This window comes from Anomalospiza imberbis, chromosome 1, assembly GCF_031753505.1.
Source record: "Anomalospiza imberbis isolate Cuckoo-Finch-1a 21T00152 chromosome 1, ASM3175350v1, whole genome shotgun sequence".
NCBI classification, from domain to species: domain Eukaryota; kingdom Metazoa; phylum Chordata; class Aves; order Passeriformes; family Viduidae; genus Anomalospiza; species Anomalospiza imberbis.
Genome location: NC_089681.1, coordinates 42,567,860 through 42,591,225, shown reverse-complemented (window position 1 = coordinate 42,591,225; position 23,366 = coordinate 42,567,860). Strand labels below are relative to the sequence as shown.

Genomic DNA, 23,366 nt, shown 5'->3' with positions numbered 1-23,366 from the left:
AAGAAAAAGAAAATAAAACTTAAATATGTTTGCAGAAAGATTTCTCTAGATACCTGATCGGTGTGAGAAACTATTCAGGATAAGTTCTATGGTAAATACAAGAATTGCCACCAGCAATTGTTCACCAGTTCAGACATAGATGAGTAGGAGAGGGACAGTTAAACAAGGAGTCACACACACAGTCCAGATACATCCGATTGCAAAACTAACTTCAACAGCAATTAGCAGACCTGTGGAGCTCAAGTGTACTTGGAGATTCTCAGGACAATCAGCCTATAATTTAGTCAAAAGAGTTTCTTATGCCTCAAGGATGAAACAATAAATCTAGAGTACAGGAGGCATCTCAGAGCAAGAGCTAGGAAAATGTAATTTTCTCCCTCATGGATGCAACCCTTCCTGGGAAGGTGTTGCAGATGGAAGTGCAGCAGGACAATGCCCTGTGCTGAGCCACAGAGGCTTTCATCTGTTGCTGTCTGCTCTGGCATGGAGTAGAGGCTGCTCCCTGAAGCCAAGCTTTGTCACTGTGGTTATACTGGCATTGTCACAAGCACTTGGAAACAACAGGAAATCTAAGGAAAACTGTGAGCGTGAAGATAGTGCACAACCACCAAGTGGACATTTATAAAAGCAGACTGCATCCTACCTGTCTAACAGAAACTTATCTGACGTGTGCAGATTTCCTGCAATGTGTAACCCTTTCTGCAAAGCAACAGACAGTTTTCCAGTGTATTCCCAATGGATTTCTGCTCACTGTTTAGCCTTTCCTTTTCAAATCCTTTAGTCCTTATGGCCTATTATATATCCAAATGAAGATCTAGTTATCAGCCTTCTAATACCAGAGATTCATTATATTTCTGCAGAATTTGTTGAGCTATTACAATTCCAAATCCATGTAACATGCTATTATATACTAGTCTTTGCTCAGGAAAACTTCTGGTCAGATTTCAGTGACTTTGAGCCTGACAAATGTGTATATTTTTTTGTGGAGTTAAGTTATATGGACAACGACATGAGGGATGGATACTGGTATGTTCAAGAAATTTTACAGCTCTTGTATTAGGTGCTCTCATGTGTGACATGTAGATAAGGGGCCTTTTGGCAGTAGCAATTCCTTGATTGATGCACTATCACCAAAACAATTACAATATATCCTAATATTAGAAAGCAAGGCTGGTTTCTACTGCAACATTACCTCAGGAATTGTTGTTAGATTTCAGTTACTGTGAGATAGGGGAAGAGAAAGAAAATACGTTAAAAGTGCGTGCATGTGTATATATCTATATGTGTATATAAAGTAAGTTTGTATGATGAACTACTGATTCATGAAGTGTTCAGGGGAGAGCTGAACAAAGGCCTGTATGAGCTTTTTGCTTCCCTGCAGACATAAATATTCTCTGGTTGTTCATGATAAAGGTGCATGTACTTACCCAAACCAGGCAGATTAATAATTGCTTCCTCTCACTCCTTTCTCCTTACCTCCCAGCACGAGAACTGGTGCAGAATAAACACTATTTGTAGATGAGGGCACTTTGTTTCCCACTCAATTTCTTGCTACTTGTTTCGTCCAGCTGGTTTTGACAATGTCCACCAAATAAGACCTGACTTTCCTAAGGGATGCCTTTAAACTTCAGTCAAAAGACTGAAGAAGTGTGAAATAGGTGAACTTCTGGGCTGAGGAGAGAGCTTTTAAAGCATTTTCATTCTGTGGAAACACCATAAAGTCCCCCAGAATGCAGTGGAGGACATCTGTTGAGGAGTCGGTCCTGCAGAGAACACAGATGCTTTGTAGATCCAACATGAGAAAGCCGGAGCCCTAAATCCTGAACCTGAGGGAGCAAAGTTAACCAAATGGAATGTTTGTTTATGGCCGTGCACTCACCAGCCCAATTCCCTTCTTAACTTAGGAATTGGGTAGCTTGGATAGCCTTTTATGGTGCTGTCTGAAGATATTCTGAACTTTGGGGTGATATTTATTTTTCCAGTACCCAATACCAAAAATTATCCCACAGGAGCTCAGCAAAGCAGCTGATGATTCATCAGGAATGTAACTTTGCTTTTCAAAAGAGATAACGTGTGGTTTTGTTCAGAGTTAATGAGATCCTTTCCAACACAGAAGCTGTCAACAGCACTGACATACATTTATAGTTACAAAAACACATAGCTTTGTGGTTGGGGTTTTTATTAAATAGAAACCTCATTTTCTACTGTAACCAGGAAAAGGCACTAGTTTTCTTGCCATTAGTACCTTTTGTAGTCAAAGTGTTAAAAGCCTTTTATTATTATTATTTTATATACAATGCAGCTGTTCAGAGGTTACAAAGTGGTGCCACTTAATGCCAGGACTGCTGAAGCCATGATAATATAAAATAATCTATATATAAAAAAAAGATACCCTTGTTTCTAGTCATCTTTTATTGCCTTCTGCATCCTGCCTATCAATGGTGCTTCATTTAGAAGCTGGAGAATGTTCATTAAAGGATGATTCAAGTAACGATTTGAGTTTTGCTCCAGCAGAAAAAGAAACCATAAAATGTAGGACCTTGAAAAATATTAATCCTTGTCAGATATATCAAGTATTTATAGTGCATGTAGATGCTATAAAAATAACTGTGTAATTTTTCAAAGCAGTTTCTAGATTTTATAAATATAATCTTGCATGTGCCCCTGTGCTGTGGTGTGGTAGGCACCGGGGAGCTTTCCTGGCCTCTCTTCCCATACTGCTGCTGAAGCTGCATCTGCACAGCAGGCATTGGGATACTGAGCTGTGGTGCCTGGGGCCTCCAGCAGCAGAGTAAAATCCAGAGGTGGACAGGCTCCAAGTATCAGATTTTTTTAATATTTATCTGCAATCACTGGAGCTGGAAACTTTGGTTTTCATTAGCTGACTGCTTGGATTCTTACACACTTCAGTTGCTCCATGATCTGCAGCTTGCAGAAAATAACCCTGTGTACTGAGTCAGAGTAAAGTGGGAGTCACTGGCAATGCACAGCACACTAATGAGGTCAGGTGGAAGCAGCACATAAGTTGTTCTTACAGTAAAATTTTTCCTTATAATAATGGCTTCTTCAACCTTCTTAGAGAGTTGTTTAGCACTAGATCAAGTATGAGAAGGCCACTTTTGTGGAGAGTGCTGTTGTGTTACAATACAAGGTGGCAAAATTAGAGGTTTTCAGGTCTTGGGACCTAGTAATTTGTTGCACTCAAATCCAAGTGTTGCAATCATCTGTAGCATCTTGCATGTCTGCTCCTACCTGAGCCTGGGGCAGGCACAGGAACAGGCATTTGGTGGGAGGTGCAAAGGGGCACAGGGGCAAAGTCAATGGCAGCTGGCTTGAGCCTTAAAAGCCTCAGCTGGAGATCTGCCACCAAAGTGTGCACAGCTTCCACCCATATTAAAAATCCTCTTTGAGTCATTAGACAGGCCAGGTACATGTCCTGGGTACCATTTACTGCGGGCTGGATACCATTTACTGTGAAAGCACGTGTTTTAAGTCTCCCAGTACCCATTCCTCATAGAAGGAAGCTGGCAGTGCCCCTGTCTTCAGGTTTATGCAGTGGCTTCCATTAGAACTTCATCCTCTTACAGAAGGTCTGGATTTGGCACACCACTAATGACCTGAGTGGGATGTGTGGGATAAATGCTTTCTGAAAAGCACTACAGGAAACTACCCTTACATCATGTTGTAGATTCTTAAACAAATAACTAATTCTTGTCTTGTGTCTGTATAAAAGAACAATATTGACTGTGCTCAAGTATTTTCAGGCTTGATCTGATTTCATAGCTAGGATCGTTTTTGTGTAATGTAAGAGGCTTCACATAATCACTCTTTTAAATCTACAGCTTATGTTTGACAAGTGGGTCATTGGTTAATGGAAGCAAGTAAATCCAGCTGTTTATCTTTTCAGTAAGACCATACACTTTCTGTATGCTCTTGTCTGCTCAGAATGGAGACGTGTCCATTTTTAATGACCCTCCCTCTATTTCAGAGTAGGGGCGTGAGCTTTATCTCATATTTCATTTCTTCCCTACATTCAAATAAAATAAAGTCACAGTATTACTTAGTATTACTTCTGCTGGTATCCCACCTGACCTGCAAATTTGTGGCAGCAGTTGTTGTACTATTAATTTAATTACTATGTGTGATTTTTTTAAAAAGTTGTTAATTTGACTTAATAAGGAAAATTTACTGTTGTATGTTGCTTAAGTTTTCTTGCTCCTTTATTTCTCCTACCCAAGCCCCCAGTATTTCTGTGTTGCTCTCAAGAGATGCACCTTCCACTAAAGCAGACCAGCAGTAGCTTTCTCCCAGATAGCTTTAACTCTTAACATTTTTTGGGTAACTTGAAATTTCAGGGTTTCAGAAATTGCTATGTAAGCCTTCTGTAGGGTCCTAGCAACTAAATAAAGCACTTGCAGCACTAGGTTAATAAAGTGCTCAAAGTATTAATGGAAACTTGGTCTAATAGGTCAAGCTCCAAAAGTCCTCTTAGGGAATGTCTGTCAGCAACATAATTTTCGTGACACAGTTTTCATGTATTCTAATTTTTTTTCAATTCAGACAACTAATATAAGTGTAACATGATTAAAGCTGTCTATGAAAATTATTTCTCCTCTTCATGTGAAAGCTATTTTATTAATAAAGACTTTGCATAAACACTAAGAAGATAATGAGCATTAACTTGCCAGGGGAAAGAGTCTGTTTTCCATCAATAAGTGAGAAAACTAAAACTTTGAGATTAGTTAGGGTATTGTGCTAAGTAGCAATTAAATTATACTCAACATTTTCTTGCTCCCAAATGTTCTAGTACTTGCAAATAGAAACTATTACTTTAGAAGTGTGTTACAAGTCTAAATTCTTAACAAGTTTAAAAGCATGTGGGTAAGAAATTCTCAGAAAGTAAAGAGCAGAATTCCTCAGATGCTTGCATTTGGCCGGGAAGGAGCCTGAATTAGCTGAAAGCAAGTCTCTTTGTCTATGGGAAGGCAAGCTTCTGTTTAAATATATTGTGTGTAATACATGTATTTGCTCTAGCCCAAAGAGGAGGCACTCCCCGATTTCTCTGGGAGCTAGAGATCACAAATAAACCCTTGGCAACCTAGTTTTTCAGAGGCTCTGAGGTGCCTCAGGGATTTCGGCTCTTTGGTGTGTTAATGGCAGCAATGTGTCACACGAGGTGTGTGAATCCCGGCTGTGATGCAGCCTTTAAATACAGGTGTCACTTCATGGGGTGGCTGCGTGTGAAGGTTCGTGCAGCTCAGCAGGCAGCACTGCAGCCCATTCCTCTCGGCCGGGATGGAATGAGGCGTAATTAGCTAATGACAGTATGCGAGCTGGACAATGAGTATGCTGGGGACTTGTCCGAGGGAAGGAAACCAATTTGACCCGGGTTCTCTGCAGGTGGCTGAGGAAGGGAAGTGGAAATTGCCCAAGCCTACAAAGGATTATGCCTGACAAAGGAAGAGTGGAAAAGAATGGGAGAAAAAACAATGGAGAAACCTCAGGTGTGGAAGAAATTCTGAGATAAAAAGGAGGAGGCACTCATTTAGTTGCAGCAGTGGAGAAGAAGGATTGGATTTGCTTAGCTGCAGAGCTGGAAGTACTGAAAAGATTAGAAAGCCACCCATGGAAGAAAGGATGGAGATGCGCCACAGTGGTGCTGAGGATGACGCTTGCACAGACTTGTGGTGGTGTTTTGTGAAAGCTGGTCAAAACAGCAGGGCCTGTTTCTGTGCTTGTAAAATGAGGAAAGCTGACAGAAATCAGTTTTGGTAAAATGCTATGAATGTCCCAGGTAAAAAGCAGCAATCAGGAGAAAGAGGAAGGTTGCACACAAACAGAAAAGCACACCACTTTCTGTGTAACTTCTTGGCATTTGCCAATTTCATGGGCAACGAGACACCTTGGCTCTGAAAGAGAGTGATTTGTAGTGTGCTGTAGGGTCCTGCAGAAACTGTATTTTGCAGCAAGGCACTCACCAGATTTTTGGGCTGGGGCTTGCAATCACAGAAACACTCACACACTACTGAATGACTTGGCAGTGTGATTTTGATCCTGGTCAGGCATGAATACGCAATGAATTTTTTTAAATGTTAGCTAGAGCATGTAATACTGTTTATGTTGGCTTTTTGCTGGGTGTGGGAGGACAGACACTTAATTAACAGTTTCCTGGGACAAAGTAACCCCTTCAAATCCTAGTTTGTAAAGATCCAGTCTTTGTCAGTTGGTGAAACATTCATGATCCAGTAAAATTTAATAGACCATCTGCTGGAATCATTAATTTCTCGTGCCAGCCTTCTCCCTTCCTCTTTAGCAGTGGCGAGCATCTTGGGCAGGTCAGACAGGTCTATATCAATTGACTGAAATGCCTTCAAAGTGTATCACTAACATTTTCAGTGTAGAGCACTAAGAAGGTATATCAGAGATGGAGATTGTCCACTCACACTTGATTTTTGATCACATTTTTACCTTTTTCCAGACACCCCTCCTGAGCCCCAAGTAAGCCAAAGGTTCCTCAACAGCTGAAAATACGTAAATAAATGCTAGACTTAGTCTCTCACATTTCCAAGCCCTTCCAGGCTTTTACCATTTATAACTTGTTTTACTGGTTTTGTTTAAGATACCCGTGTCTGAAGCTCTGACTTTTCTCAGCAGTAATAGACCTAAACTGTACTGTGTGGAAACATGAAAATCCCAAATCCTTCTCTTCTAGAACACTCATCTCACTTTCATTTAATTCAAATTTTGTCATCCTCTGAAAAAATGTAGGAATCCAGATTACCTGAACATTTTTTATGATTTTACCTTGGCTTTCCTTTTACATCTGAATTGTGACAAAACAAGCCTAGAAAACTAGTTAACACCTCGGTGCTAATGGAAGTGTTAATGGTACATCTAGAACAGCTCCAGCAAATAATTCCATGTAAATGTATGCAAATGAGCCATGAGTCAGTCTCCGGTCTCAATTCCTTTTAACCAATATTAAAGACCCAGGAATCCTTACTCAAAGCATTTATTGATCACAGCATCCATTTCCAGGTTTTTAGATGAGAGCAGCTCCACAAGGTGTGTCTGAAACTCTACTTTAGCCCAGTGGATATCAATGAAAACAAAGGTGACAGATACTAAATAACTCCAAATTTTGGGTTAGTCTGGAGTTAATGGAAGTAAAAATTCCTTCTCTTTGGAACCATTCATCACTGAAGTATTTCCAGCTCTCACGGGAGTTTTTTGTTATGTAGAAAGTATAAAAATGTCCCAGCTATTCGGTGTGAACTTCTTATGCTTTAAGTAGGGAATCCTTTGATGTATACTGAAGAATGCTTCTTTCTAAATAGGAATTTGGGGAGTTTATTCTTTAAAGCAGCTGGATTCAGCTAATTTGATTTAATAAATGTCCACTAAACCAATGTATTAATTTTGATCTAAGAATTAATATAAATGTACACAATTAGTCTAAAAATATCTTATTCAAGGGTTTTTGAAATCCTGTTCCTATGAACATAAGTCCTTGTTTGTAGACAGTTCTTGAATCTTTAATTAATCCTCTGATTTCTATTTGATTTCTACAGTAACTATAAAAGGTAACTTTTATAACTGGTCTTTCTAAAAGAAAACACCCACAGTCTGTGGCTCTACAAGATATCTCTCTTTAGCAATCAATTCATGCATTAATGGTCAGATTGGATTTGCAGCTCATAAGACTAAATTTTCAAGTACGCTTAGCAGACAAAGACTCCAAGATTTATTTTATTCTTCCTCACAGGCACAGAACACTTTTTTAAATGTTAAATGTGAGCTCTGAAATATAAATATGTCTGTATATTTAAAAATAGACTTGAATTACCTCATAGGGATGTGGTCCATGCACATTGTGTAATTGGGACAGCCCTCTCTTTTTTTTTTTTTCCCTCTTTATCTGTGTCTCTCCAGGGAAGGCAAATAATCAAGACTTTGCTTAAAGTGGCAACACTAGAATCCCCAGGGGTGGAAAGCTCATTCTTTGTCTACAAGATGTCTTGAGTGATAAGTAGCTGATTTAATACAACTTATGCAGTGTTTCTTTGTCCTGACAAAATTATCATTTGCTGTTTGTCATAGTGAGTTTACATGCCCAGAAATATAAGGTATAGAATGAGCTGGTGGGATGGTGGTGGGACAATTTATTCAGGGCTGTGTAAACAAAGAGAGTCTATAAAGTTACAGTTTTGAATTTTTACCTGAAGTGATTGTATGACACTCTGTTTTCCTTTGGGTTGATCAGTGCTGTTGACAGTATGTCAGCAAAATAGGAAGCACCAGTTCTGCTAACCCAGGTCAACTTGAAACTTACCGTGCACCTCATCACGTCTGATATATGTTTGCTGGGTTAGTAACACTGCTATTGCTGACCCCTTTATGGATGTTTCTGTGGGATATGTTATTGTCACAGGTTAGAACTGTGCTCTAGTTTAGGCTGGCACAAGCCAGTGCTCTCTAATAGACATTCAGTTGCAGACACCTCACTTGTACTTCCCACAGATAGCATGCAAATCTGGATCTCCTGAATCTTCTGTTCCTAATCTGCTAAAGACAACTTTAGAAATTAGGCTGATTCTGATGCAGCCTAATTAAGTATGCTCATGGTAATACCCATCTTACTGACCCTCCTCATGCTGAGAATAAAGTATGTCAATGTACCTTCATGAATTGGGACTTCTTGAACAACCAAGGTGTGTCCAAGCCTTAACAGAGTAACTTCTTTTAGCTCTTTCCAAACTTTCTTCCTGAGTTGCTTTATTCACTTATTTTCAAATTTAAACACTGTTGGCCAACTCCTTTGGGAGAAAGAGACTGTTTCTGCATGGATTTCTTATAAACACACATATTTGAGTGCTAGAATTAACTGATTTTAATCTACAGTGTATAAATATGTGGCTTTACATAATTCTGTTAATCTTTGTTGTGATAAAGGAAGACTACGAGAATAGTTAAATTAGAAAAGCAGACTACATTGCTTACGACTGCTGCTTTCCAAAAGTTGTTGCTACCTTCCAACTGTTTTCTGAAATCTAGTCTGAGGTTTTCTTTCCCCAGTGAAAAAAAGCTGCACTTGTGACAGGAATGTTTGTGAAACTCCTCAGAAAAGTGAGGTACATGGCCCAAAATACTTATACTGGCATGATGTTTGCTGCAGTTTGTAGCTGGGTTCTATTCTGAAAAGACTGCAAGCAATATCACACTGACTCCTTTATGAGCTTGAACATCAACAGAGATGTCAGAGATGAAGAATGCTTGCTGGCCACTCTAGGGTTAAATGTGTTTTTCTTAGTCTCACTCCCTATTCCTCCCACCGCCCCAAAGTTATCCAAGCGGTGGGGAATTTCTGCAATCATCAATTGTATTTATAGTTTGGCTATGTCATGAAATACTCCCTAAAACCATGGCGGAGGGGTTATCCCCTCAAAAATGTATCAGCAGAAGTCGCTAGCCTGGCCATCACCTCTGCTGTCAGAGGCTGTACATTGATCACTTATCAGCATTAAAATATTTATAATTTATTTCCACATTAGCTGCCTAATAGAAAATTCTGGGTCGAATATGCCTGAGTTCTTTCTAATGCTGCATTTTGGGCTTTTAGAGGATTTTACTCTCAGACATTATAAATCAGGCTTCATGGCCTTCCTACTGCAGTAAGCAAGGCTTAGAGCAAGTAAAGAGAGAGGAACTGAAAACAAAAGCTCTGAAGAGGAAGGGGGAACCAGATTTTGGAGAATGATGTTTAGGTCTATTCCAGTACTTAGTAGTATTACTGGATACTAAGTATCCAGTCCTTAGTATTCTCTCTACCTGGTTCACCCAGCAGGAATCAAAGAACTGGAATGCATGTGATGTAGTAGAGTGGTGCTTTTTGCATCAGCAGTATGCCTGGGACTTGCTATGTGGTTAGAATGGCATGGGAGAAGATGGTCTTGAGAAGACGTGACATCTCCATCCTCGGAAATTTTCAAGATTTGGATTGATTAGGATCATGTCACCAAATGTGACCTGATCTCATATTGATGCTCCAAGTGGGAGATTGGGCTGGATGACCTTCACAGGTCCCTTTCAGCCATTGCCTCTGTGGTCTCAGTGCTGAAGATGTATTACATCAGGTTTTGTAATTCCACCCTTCGGCATTAATTGCTTTCCTGGCTCTTTGCTTTGCTTAGTCGGCACATCACTGGTGAGTAGCAGATTTCAGTACTTTCAGCATTCCACAGGTGGGGCTTTTTATTAACACCAAGGCTGACCTTCTATTCTTCAGATCAATTCTCTATTTGTGTGCCTAGTGCATGTAAAAATCTATATAGGCAGCAAAGATGTACAAACATCTAATAACAGCAACAGGTTTCCTCTCTGACACCTTTAAGCTTAGAATGATGGAAGTGGGAAGAAGATTCTGGTGCCTTCCAGCACCAAAAGACAGGAGTTGTGCTTGTGGGCCACACAGTGCCCAGAAACAGAGAGGTAGGCAGAGGGAATGCCATGCATATCGCACCCATATTGCACCCATGCAGTCCCTACTGCACCCAGAGCCCCCTGGGCTGTGCTGGATGGACTCAAGCACACTGAAACATGTGCTTTCTGAAAACCAGTACCAGGCTTCTTTTGCTGATGCCTGGCTCAGCCTCCATAAAGGTAAGGTACTGTGCTGAGGCAGTGTGTGTGTTCTTCTGACCTTGAGTCCTAATGCAGAGGCAAGAAGAGGTCTGCAGCAAGGCTGCCATGCTCTCCTCACCTGCACTTCTCTTCTGTAGCTTTGCTGGTACATGTTTTAAACAGCTTTAGAGACTTCAATAAAGATGCTTCTGTTCTTTGCCACTGGTGAAGGAAATAAAAATGTTTTTACTTTGGGTTGCAGAGTGTTTTACTGCTTGCTCCCTAGCAGAGCAGGTACAGTTATGTCTGGCAGATAAAAGACCTGCTATAGATTATTTTTATATTCTTTATATTTTTATACATAGCATTTCTGGCTTGTCCATGTTCTTGAGTGTTACTAAGACACTTATTGGCCTTTTTAACAGAGTGTTTTTTGTTGCTTGTTTGAAAAAGGCTCAAATGTAGCTTCCTTCAATTACCAAATGAATTAATCATTTTTCAATGAAGTGTGCCAATTGCAAATGTCCATAGATTGGTTACTGTAAGATAAATATGAGTATATTTGAAAACCTGGCAGAAAGTATAAGTAAGAACACCTGTCTTGATGTGCAGATGACAGTGGCAAATTGGCAGACTAACTTGAGCCTTGTTAGAGATTGCTCTAAAATGTGTGTTAATCTATACATCTGATTTAAATCCAAGGAGATTCTCAGCAGTTCAAGTGTTGTGCAGTTGGTGTTATTGATTTTATTCACCTTACAAGCTCTCTGTGAATGGTTTGTATTATGAATATAATAATGTAAATTAAGCTTTCAGTAGTGTCATTTCAGTCTGAAAGATTGGGTAAAGATTAGTAAAAATTTCATTAAGTCACTTTCTTTGTGCAGAAAAAAATCTGAGGTAGAAACCTCATCAAACTCATACTTCAGAACTTCTGAGTTAAAATATCTGCATGTGTCTCTGAGAACATATTAGAAGTACTCACATGACTTTTGTTTGACCTACCATCTTAAGATTCTTTTGAAAAGAGAGTTAGATTTGGGGGCATGTATTTTTTAAGATGTTAGTAGATCCGCCCAAATATTTTGCATCTAACAGTCATGAGGTCATATAGATCTGTTTAGAGACCGTGTCTATAGACACGCTTGCTGGTTTCTGCTTAGAGAAAACAATTTGTAAACAGCTGGAGAGTATTTTTCTGCTGCGGTAGCAGTGTGGGTCGTGATGCAGTATGGGGATGTGAGGGTAGGTTTTGACCACAGTGAAGTTCAGGTCTGCTCCTGAGGATGACCAGCATTGATCTGTGGTAATGTCAAACTTTGAAGCACATTGCTATTTAGGCAACGGGAGATATGCAGAAACCATAGAGCTCTGCAGAGGGAAATGGACTGGGGAGGATGCAAAAACTCTTCTAGAAGAAAGGAAGGAAGAGATGAGGGTTGTGTGATCGGTGGCGCTAGCAGTGCCAGAAGTTCAGTGCCACTGCCTTGGCAGGTCTCTTCCCTTCTTGTTTCTGATCCAAGGAAGATTTTGAAGGATGTGCCATCAAATGGTTTTTTTTCTGTGTAAGCCTGAGAGCAGGAGAATGCTGGAAATGTGCAATGCAGCTTGTCAGGTGTTATACTGTGCTCTCCAGTGAAGTTGTAAGCAGAAATACAGAGCTTGCTATCCAGAGCTTTGAACATCCTGGTGCTTGGGGTGGAAATGCAGGCAGAGTAGCAGACACAGGGGAAAAAAAAAGAGCATATAATAACGAAGACCTTCGTGTGCTGTTTTATAATTAGGAATTCATTATTTTTTACATCTTATAGTCTCATGTCACTTAATATTTATGCCCTTTTTAAAAATAAAGCGTTTGCCATCTGAAACACGAATCCCACGCTCTGATTCTTGCCAGCTGCAGCCCGTGCGGGCGGGCTTTGTGCGGTGGGGATGGCCATCGCCCCCGGCACACCCGCGCCGAGGGGAGATGCTGGGGAGAGCTGGGCGGTGTTCCCTGCTGCGGCTCGCCGCCGTGTAACCGAGCAGCCCGGCGTGGGGGCTCCTTCAAAAGAAGCCCGATAGCTCCTTGGTGTGGGGAGACGGCGGACGATGCTGAGGTACCGGGGCACGGAGGGAGACGCTGAGGCATCGGGCGTCGAGGTCCCGGCTGGTCTCGCCCAAGCCGGGCGCGCACACGGCTGTCACAGGCGGCGGTGGGCCGGGGCACGGCGCGGTGCCCACGGGCGGGGCGGCGTTTCTGTGCCGCCCACGGGTGCGCGGACAGGCGCGGGGGCGGCGGGACCGCCGTGCGCGGCCGGGGCGTGCGTGGGGCTGCCCCGGCGCTTTGTCTGTGGCCGCGCCGAGCGGGGGCCGCCGAGCAGCTCGGGCCGCTCCGCCGCGGGGGCCGGCGGCTGCCCCGCACTCACGGGGCGAGCGGCTCTTTGTGTGGGGGCGCGGGGCGGGGCGGGCCCCTCTCTCTCTCCCTTCCCTGCCCTCCCTGCCTTCCCTGCCCGCTGCCGTCCCCGGGCGCAGCGCGGCGCCGGCCGGTTGCCATGGCGAGGGGCGGTCACGTGTGGCGGCGGCGGCGGCGGGGCTGACGCGCGGCGGGGCGGGGCGGGGCGGGCGGCAGAGTCGCGGCTGCCGCCACCTTCCGCACACCAGCAGCAGCAGCAGCGGCAGCAGCGCGGGGCTCTGCGGAGCGGCGGGAGCGCCAATGCCCGGACCGACCCAAGCCCTGTCCCCAAATGGCGAGAACAACAACGACATCATCCAGGATAACGGGACCATCATCCCCTTCAGGAAGCACACGGTGCGGGGGGAGCGCTCCTACAGGTACTGCGGGGGGGCTGCGGCGGCGCGGGGGGCGGTTGCATAAGGCGGGCGGGCTGCAGCCCCCTCCTCTCCCCCCGGCCCCGCATTGTCCGGCTGCGGAGCGCTCGGGGGATAGGCGGGATGCGTGCGGGGGCTCGCCGCGCCCGGGCGGAAGAAAGGCGGTTAAAAATTATAATTTAAACAAAATTAAAAAGAAAAAAAGAAAGAGGAGGGGGGAAATAAAAGGGAAGGCAAGAACGCCCCCCGCACAGGCAGCCAGCTCCCCTTGGAAAAGAGCCGCAGCACCTCGCTGCGGATCTCGGAGGGAGGCGGCGCCGTGCGGGAGGCGGCGGCCGCGGATGGCGGGGCGCGGGCAGCCCTTCCCCGCCGGGAGAACCGCACCGGGTACCGGGCAGTGCCCGCCCCTCGCACGCCGGTGTGGGGGTGACAGCCGCCCCCCGCTCCTCGGGGCGGGGGTGACAGTTCTCCCGGTGCCTGCGCGGGGGAGGGCGGCTCCATCCCCGCCCCCCGCTCCCCGCCAGCCTCATTTTGTGTTTATTTATCGTCTCTCATTTCGGGGGGACACCCGCCTTTTGTCGCAGTTGTAGGCATTTTTGATGAATCGTTTGGCATGCGTTGCTGGCAGCGCTTCTGCATTAACATCTCTGACAATATGTTCCGGCAGATAAGCTCATTAAAATTGTTTGCATTGTTTGATAAGGGTCGCGGCGCAGCCCGGAACGCAACTGGTTTGATGTGCTCCTTGCTGCCGACTCGAAGGGCGATAATACGGCCGGTGGCTCCTTATGTCAATATACAGTTATTTTAAACGCTGCCTGGATGACAGCAAGCAGTGCCTCTGCAGCGAACACGCCCCTTAAAGCTGATTTTCAAGCAGCAGGAAATGATGCTGCTCTCAAATATCTGACTAAAGTGGCGAGTTGTAAGCTCGAATACATGAAAACAAACGTGGATGACTTGGCTTGTTTGTCTGAAGAAAATCGCAGTGTTTTTTCTTCTGCTGAGGAATAACGGAGCTGCTACCGGCATTTGGCCATTAATAACCTTAACAGTGAATCTCATTGTTGATCACGCAGTGATGGGCGAGCGTGAAATGCGTCGGAGATCCCCAGTATGTGGTTAGTTTGAATGGCACAAAATTTAGTCTGTCTCTCTCTCTGAAACTGCTTATACTTTGTGCAGTGGAGCCTTAGTACACACATTTAGCACAAAGTTGCAAAATTTCTTTTGCAAGGACCTATTTCTACTTGCAGAAAGCCTGGAGCTCTCACTTCCAATATCGAAATTTCAGCTGAGTAGTACAAGATTCTGTTTTAGGGGGAAAGCTGTATTTCTATCATGCAGCTAAACAGAAATATGAAATAGATTTGAAATATCATGCATCTACCTTTAGTTACTCTGACATGTCACAGGTACCACCGATTGCTAACTTGTTTCCTTCAGAAGAGTTCTTTGGAAAACCTCTGGTACATGGGGCTCTCCATTCTTCTTTTTCAGTCCCTCTGTATGTGTTTTTCTGCAATCATCAACAAGTCAGTTTTCTTGTCCTTTTGCCTGTTACATCATACACTGAACTATGTCTAGAAAAGACATTTTGTGAGGCTGCTGTGTTCAGCACGTGATGACAGGCATAACTATATCACTTGCCCAGTTTTCCAGAAATTGGGAAGATACTCTGCATCTGAATAACATTTTGTCCAGAGAAGTACTCCGTAGTCTTTTAGGGATTTGTATCCATTTGTATCCCTCTCTAGAGCAATATAAAGGAATACAGAAGTGCTGATGCTAGCATTGCATGTTATTTTTGGGCAGTAAATAAGTAATCCAGTTCAGTATATTTCAGAAATAAACCTTTAATGCACAAATAAAAATTTCTACTGAGGAATATCTATTTAGGTTGTTTCTTTTCCTTTTGGAAACTTACCATGTTCTGCAGAGTCATAACTCCCATATCTGTTAATTTCTTCCTTTCTCCGGGAGAAAGGGAGAAAGATACTTAACTTGCTTCCATCTGTAGCTAAAGTCCTTTAGGAAATAAATGTCAAGCACAACAGAAGGGAAACGTTACAGAAAATACATGAAAACTGTGATGAAACTTCTCCTTGATACTGGAAAAAATGGCTTTTAACTTCCATGGCAACCTTTAGTAGCTAGGCAAGTTCAGTTCTTGTTCAGTGTGAGTGGCAGGAGGAGATCACAGGGCACAACAGATGAATTCCATCACCTTAGTGCCTGCTGCCACACTGGACTGTCAGTGCCATTCCAGACTCCTGGAGCAGCTTGTAGGACCTCACCATATGACACATCAAGTTGCTATGCCTTTGATTGTTGGGCTGGCTTCTTCCATCTAGGAATATGGAATAAATATGTCATTAAACACACCCTGAAGCTTGACGGCAGATGAGCAGTTGTACAAAGCTAAAGTTGTACAGTTCTGCGTCCTGCATCTTTGCTCCTAAGTTAACCAGCATCTACCATGTGTGTAGAGGTTCAGTATTTGCCTTTCCATCCTTCTCTCCTGTAGTAACATAAATGCTTTCTCATTTTACAAATTTTAACATGTTCTGTTCCATAGATATTTTAAAACAGAAGTAGTCTTTACTGATCAGAAAATTTGTGTTATCAGGTTAGATATTCTCAGACCTAAAAAAAACCCCTTTCCTATTTTTAATACCAGGTTTTACCAAAGATTTGATATCCAAATCCTGAAGCAGATTTAAAAACAACTGCAGGTTGCACCATTTTACAGACTAGGAAGCTGACATGGACGGAGCTGCTGTAAGTTATCCATGAAGTTGAGGATGCAGCAGGGAATTGAGCTTATACCCTGAGTCCCAGCCATGTGCTCTGTATGCAAAGCCACAAATAGTTTTCCCAAGTCTTCCAAAGGACATATTATATTTTGCAGACTGGGACATACAGGCCCAAGGTGTTAAGTTTCTCATCCAGCTTTACTTAGCTGGTAAATGGAAACCGGGCACTTTGGCATAAAATTTAGTCACAGGGTGATGTTACCTTTTGGAGTTAATAACTGTAATCAATCTGTATTGCTCAAGGGAAATGCTGTTTCTTGTGCTTCAGATCAGAAGACTGTTTAAAATTTGGTACTGAGGTGTCTTTTTGTTGGCCCAAAGTAGACTTGCGGTAATTTCTGAGAATGGCATCACATTTAATGATAGTTTTAATTCTGCATTCAAAGATGGCTGAAAAAATTCAATGAGAAACCAAATCAACAGCTGTGCGGATAATTTTTTCTTTTAATAAGACCTGTTTGCAGTGCTTTTTTTGCCAGACTCCAGGTATCTTGTGTGGTTGATCAGCTCATCATATTTTTAAAAGCTAAAGTATTAAGAGTGAATACTTCCCTGTTCAAATGGCATACTTATTCTAAACCACCCTGGTCCTAAAGAGACAGACTGTTGTACCTTCCTTTGCAGGATACTGTTCTTAACTTCCGTTTTGTCTCTGTGTGTTGCTAGAAAAATGGTTTTCTGGTCCTTCATTCCCTGGCTATATTTAGTTTTATACCCAGAGCTTGCATGAAGCAGAGGGGAAGGGGCCAACTTCCTGATTATTTTTCTCGAAATCACTAGGCTAAAAGGAAAGAGTTTTTCTGTTTTAGTCTTTATCTATGAGTGTCTACCTTTCTAATGTTATCTGTTTTAAATATTTGTTTTTCCTAAGTGTTGTCTTCATTCTAGAAATCATTGTGTAAGCAGACAAGTGATGGTTCTGTGCATAATAATGAAAGCTAGACAGCAGTGGTGATTTCCTCACCCACTGCTGGAATGAGTTGTGGGGTGTTACAGGGCATATCTGGGTGCCTTTTACAGCACTATGAGCTGATAACTTCCATGCTGAAAGTCAAGATTTACGTTACAGCAAAATCTGATTTGGTCTTTGCCTTCCGAACTCACAGTGAATTGCCGGATGCAGGCTGGCCCTGGGCAGCAGAGAGCATCCTTCCCTCGGCAGGGGCTGCCCCTGGCTCTGGGGACTCTCTGCCTTCCACACGTGTGGCTGTACTCAGGGTTCGAAGGGGGGACCTATGGCTTTGCCTTACTCTGGGCAGAAGGAATTTCTTGCTCTAAAATTAGACTCCACTGAATGTGTTAAGCAGGTAGTTACACTGAAGTAAAAAAGACCATTTGCATTTGTGTAGATAAAATGCATATATAAAGGCCCAAGCTTGAGAACTGGGAAGATGATACGGAGTAAAAGCAATGAGTTGTCTTCTCACTGCACAGTATTGATAGGCGTGGCTTCTAAAACTGTAAACAGCAGCCAAAGCAAATGCAATTAAATGTATTAGTAAGTGAATATTTTCAGAGGCATTTGCTTTTGATCTAACAGTTTTATTGCAGATTATGACAATTTCACCCTAGATCTCATTGAAAGCAGGAAAAAGTCAATAACAAATGTTTAAAAAACCCATCAACAAATTAACATAAATAACACCCCATAAATTTGGCCTGTGCTTTTCTAAAAGCTGTAGTTGTGATAACCCTCTTTTCTGCCAAGCATCTGGATTGCAACAAAGTAGTTACTATCAGCGAGACCATCCTGATGACTTAGAGCCGGCAGCTTACTAGCCAGCATTAAAGAGGAACCATGGCAGAAATCTTTCCTTGGTTCCTGTCAGCTTAGGTACCCTCTATTTTCTCTTCTTTCACTTTCATAAAGCTGTCTTCCTATTGCTGCCACTGCTGTTCTTCTTTAATCTTGTTTTCTGCTTAGGGAGTACTCTGCCTAGAGAGAGCTGTTTTGGTGACAATCTTCTGCTGGGCAGATCCAGCTCTCAAAAAGCACAGGGTGAAACTGTCTGGAGATAACTGGGAATCACATGTGAGTGCATGTAAAAGTTTCTGAGGGTTAGGAGACTCTGAGACTCTGTTCAATACGACATCAGTAGTTTGGAACTTAGAGTGTTGGGATATCTCAGCATTATTGGGATATCTCTGTTGACCTGGATTTAGATCTTCCTTGAAGGAAATAATACTTTCATAGTGTTTTGGGGGCTGGAGGTATTTGTTTAAATCAGGGGCTAAGAGGGAGGTAGCTTTTTGGGGACTGGAGAGAGGGGAGAAAACACTCCACAGATAGCCCAGTTTGTGTAAGGACATTGAGGTGATTTTCAGGGAGCACAAACTTCTCAGCTTACACCCAAGTGCTCTCACCATGAAGGTCGGAGAACGCCTAATTTGCACCCAGCCTCCGTGGGTTTCAGAAACATCCTGTAGGTGGGAGGCTGCATTCTGGTTTTTGTTGTGTGATGTGGGTTTTTTTTAACTACCTTGTTGAGCTGCATAGCAACAGCAATGTTTTTTTGGCATATTAACAGAAAAAGGAGCAAGTTTGGGACACGCAAGAACTGAACCTGATGCTGGCACTTTCAGAAACAGACATTTTGGCTTCTGCCTAGTGTCTTCAATCTAGTCTTCCTAGAAAACAGGCACTGGAAAATATGCTGCATTGTGAAAGAAAGGTGATTTGGAGGTGGAGCAAGAGACCTTGATTAAAGCTATTTATTTGGCTCATTTGAGGGAGATGCAGTTACCTCATCTGGACCACAGGAATGTTCTTCCAGGGGGGCATACCTGGACTAACCTTTTGTGATATAAAACTTGGCTTGGGCGCCACTAAGAAAAGAAAATGCGTGGTAGGTCTACATTTCAAGCCTTGGCATTTGAATGTGTGACTCTTTAAAAATATCTTCAGAGGTTTTGGGGTTTAGTGGGGAAGTTAGTTTAATTTGACAGTCTCTTCTCCTTCCTCATGCCCAAAGCTAATTATAGCAAAAGCTTGCTAAGGAAGCAGATAAATAGTGTGCCAGCTTTTCATTTTGAAAGTGCAACTTTCAGCCTTTGTTTGATAATTGAAAATGAGTGGTCTCGCCACATCTGTTCTCAATCCCACCAGCCACTGAGTGGGATGGCACGAAGGCCGTGGCGCGGTGGCAGCAGCAGCGAGGCTCGCGCTGCTCCGGGACAGCATTTGGCTGCTTGCATCCTCCTCGCTCCCTGAATCCTGGCCTCCAGCTAGCAGTGCTGATCGCTAGCTTCCAGGATCAGTGCTGGGGAATGTAAATGGAAAACATCCGTGTTTCTTCTGTGGATGGTGTTAGCTGCGCTCTGCGTAGCTGTTTGGATCTTGCTCAGATCTCTGCTGCCTGACTCACCGATAAAGTATCTTCTTTGTATTGTTTCGTTACAATTGGGTGGGAGGGGAAAGGGAATATCAGCTATAAACGTTTATTAAACATGCATTTAACGGGGTTTAAAAATAGTGTTGTTTTCTCTTTTTTTTTAGCACAATTCTACTGTTTTGTGCTATGAAATATTTAATTCAAGATTAATTAATTAATTAATCTTGCCTGTGATATTTTGAGAAAAGTTTGTCTAGTTTTCTCGTGGTATACTAAGTTATCAAATATTTTGTAGAGAAGGCTCTGTATACAGAAGCACACCCATTAAATGTCTCAGTTTAGCCACTCTGAAATAATTTCTTATTTCTTATAGAGCCCCATGATTAGTGAAGGGTGTCTTTGTGTTAAATCTGTTTTTTTGCTATGCTATCCAAACAGGAAGTGTAAACATTCATCAGTGAATCGAGACTTAAGGATGTAGCTTCCGTAGGAAATCCTACAACTGTGCCAAATCATTCTGCCTGGAGAGAAATACAGGCATGCAGGTTGTACTGTTATCTTCTGGCCTTGTGTATGACCACCTTGCATTGTATTGTTTCAGAGGCTTAATTTTCAATATTATGTTTCTTGGCAATGTGGAGCCCTGAGAGAGATCTCAGTGGAACCCTTAGCTGAGATCTGTGCATTTCAGTTTGATCTTTTAGGAGCAACTCAAGTGAATTTCCCTCCCTACAGCAGGGTTCCTTAGTACCATACAGATTTCCTACCCAAGCAGCTGTAATTATTCAGAGATGCACATGAATGCAAATTCTTTCCTGTCACTCTGGAATGCAGTGTTGATGCTCAGAAGGGCTTGCTGGCAGTATGTATTAAACAATTTGGGGGGAGTGAAAATTCATTTTAGGCAAATCTTACACAGTTGTTATGCTTCACTTCTTAAGGTTAATCTCTGTGGGGCTGGTCCAGTAATATCATGAATAGGAAGCACTGAAATATTTGAAGTAGAATACTCATTTGTTTTACTTACGGATTCAGTGTTACACAAATCATAGCTTGTTAAAATAACTATAGAATCTATGAGTAATTGTTTGTATGGAAGTGAACACATAACGCAGTGATATGAAAGTCCCACGGGAGCTTGTGTATACAGAAAGACCATGGTGTGTAGGAGTGCTGAGAACAGGGAGGCAGTGGTAATTGGTTGGATAGAAGGGATACATTTTCCCAAAAGGACATTCAGTTGTAATTAGTCATTCTATTGGAAACCTTGTTATGCAGAATGGTGTTTGTTATATTTTATTGAATTGAATTCTTTGGGGTCCATATTGCTTCTTGCCCATAATAATGTTTCAAAGTTGTACATGATGTAGGTTCTAAATCAGGGTCTAAATATGGTGTTTTCAGTCAACACATTCATGTTGTGCAAGTTGTCAGATTCAAGGAGGCATAAGAAATATTATCTTTTTATTTTTTTACTTCCTTTAATATATCTGTGATGAAGACAGACACCTGGGGTTACTCAGCCTGGAGAATAGAAGGCTCTGGGCAGACTTTAGAACAACCTTCCAGTACCTAAAGGGGAGTTGCAAGAGAGCTGGAGAGGGACTTTTTACAAGGTTATGTAGTTGTAAGACAAGAGGCAATTGCTTCAAACTGGGAGTATGTTTAGATTAGGTATTAAGAATAAATTCTGCAGGGTAATGAGACACTGAAACACGTTGCTCAGAGAAGTTGTGGATGCCCCGTTTCTGAAAATGTTCAGGACCAGACTGCATCAGGCTTTGAGCAGCCTGGTCTAGTGGAAGGTGTTGCTGCCCGTGGCAGAGGGGCTAGAACTATAAGATCATTAAGGTCCCTTCCAACCCAAACTATTTTGTTATTCTGCATATTTCTGCCTGCAGAGGTTTGGCTCTCTAGTGCACATTTTTAATCTGTGGTTCCCAAGTGTCAAATTAATTCCACTGGGGTGCTGTAGAACTGCCTTGTCTCACAAGCAGCTCTATTTTTAATATGGTGAGATGTTTTTTCCACTACCACATTATGCACACCCCCTAGTTGTTCCTGAAGGGTTACACAGTATGGACCTGGTGGTGCTGGTGAACAAGGTGAACATGAGTCAGCAGTGTGCTCTTGTGGGGAAGAAGGCCAAGCCCATGCTGGGCTGCATTGGCAGGCATGTAACCAGCAGCTCCAGGGAAATGATTCTTCCCCTCTGGTGCTTCTGAGACCACATCTCACATACCATGTCTGGATTTGGCCTCTCCACTTTGAGAGAGACAATGACATACTGAAATGAGTGTGGCAGAGGGACACCAGGATTGTCAGGGGGCTGGAGCTTGTCACTTGTGTTTGGCCAGTCTGGATAGGAGCCAGCTCAGGAGAGGGGAAGATCTCATTGCAGTCTTATCTGTTTAGTGGGAAACTGTGCGTAAAGAAAATGGAGCCAGGATCTTCTCTGAAGAAAGAGAAAGGATGAGAGGCAATGGCCATCAGCAGCTGCAGCAGTAAAAAATACTTTGGATATTGGGAGAAATGTTTACACAGCCAAGATGGTCAAACACTAGAAATTACCCAAAGGGGCTGTGGAATATCTGTCCTTGGAGGGACTTGAAATTGAGACAAATGGGATCATTGGCAGCCTTCTCTTGCTGTTTCTGCAGTGACTGGGAGGCTGGAGCAGATCTCTCTGGAGTGCCCTGCCTACTCAAGTCAGTTTATGATCCCATTCTATAGCTCTAATAAATATAAATAGCTCATGACTTAAAAAACACAATAACAAAATCACATGCTTTAAAATGAAAGGAATATAATCTGGAAACAACTTTTGTACTTCCAGGGAGATGAAATCAGCCTTGTCATCAAAGGTTTCAAATGGAAAAGAAAAATACATGTATGCAGTCTCAGTATGACTTCATCAATATCAAACATTTTCTAGTTTAATTCTTGTGAAAGCTATACTGTTGCAACACTACATTAATTCTTATTAATATAATTTCATATTGTGTTCTCTGAATCACTGAGAGCAACTTCTGCTGTTTAGTACCCAGGGATGATCAAAAGTTTGTAGCGACAGAACAGAGCAAAGGCATCGTTTTGCTGTATCATAAAATTAATTGTGTACATTGCAACCAAAGATTGTCTTGAAGTTAACAGCTGATAAATTGCTTGCTCTGCTTTTTAGGGATTGTAGCTTTTTACACACAGAAAATATTAGCATTATTGATAAGTTTAATCTGCAGAAAATGTTTTAACTATGAGCACACTTCTTAAACTGTGTCAGATGTCTGCTTAGTTTGATGTGCTTTTACAGGGAGTGGTGCAGAACTGTCTTGTCGCATGGCCTGCAGCAACACTGAGAGGGTTGAAGGAGCTAAATATTCACATTGCAACCCAGATTACCTTTGTAACTGCACTTGCATCTAGTTGAAGGTGATTCAAGCAATAAACTTTTTTCTTCCCTGTTTATTGTGAGAGTTGAACTTGGTAGTGTCACTGTTTGCCAGCTGGAAGCAATACACTTTAGGAATTAACCTCAAGATATTCCATGAAAGGAGGCCAAATCCTATTAAACAGTACATCTATGCTTCTCTTAGCTTAAGGTGCAAGGCTTTACTGGGTTTGTAGATAAAGAGTGTTGTAAGTAATTCAGTTTCTACAATCACAGTTGCATCAAAGCAGTAAGCACCTTCTAAAGAACATTATTTAGAAAACAAAGCTTTGGGGATTTCCCCCTTTAGATAGGCAGAAGATGTTAAAAGTTAAAATCTGTCCAAAAGTTGCAGTTTCA

At 42.5% G+C, this 23,366-nt stretch overlaps 1 protein-coding gene across 7 annotated transcripts in view; it reads left to right on the top strand.

Annotated features, from left to right (window-relative positions):
• The window catches only part of MAPRE2 (microtubule associated protein RP/EB family member 2), a 99,041-nt gene that overhangs the window by 27,492 nt on the left and 48,183 nt on the right, over positions 1 to 23,366 (top strand). Inside the window, exon 1 of one of the 7 annotated variants that reach the window (XM_068189259.1) lies at positions 13,213 to 13,434. The exons of 5 other annotated variants lie outside the window; for them this stretch is intronic. In XM_068189259.1, the coding sequence (XP_068045360.1) occupies positions 13,316 to 13,434 (119 nt within the window). In that variant the 5' untranslated portion in view covers positions 13,213 to 13,315. Of the gene's footprint in view, positions 1 to 13,212; positions 13,435 to 23,366 lie in introns of those variants that run through there. One more of the 7 variants, XM_068189286.1, reaches the window with a different exon arrangement.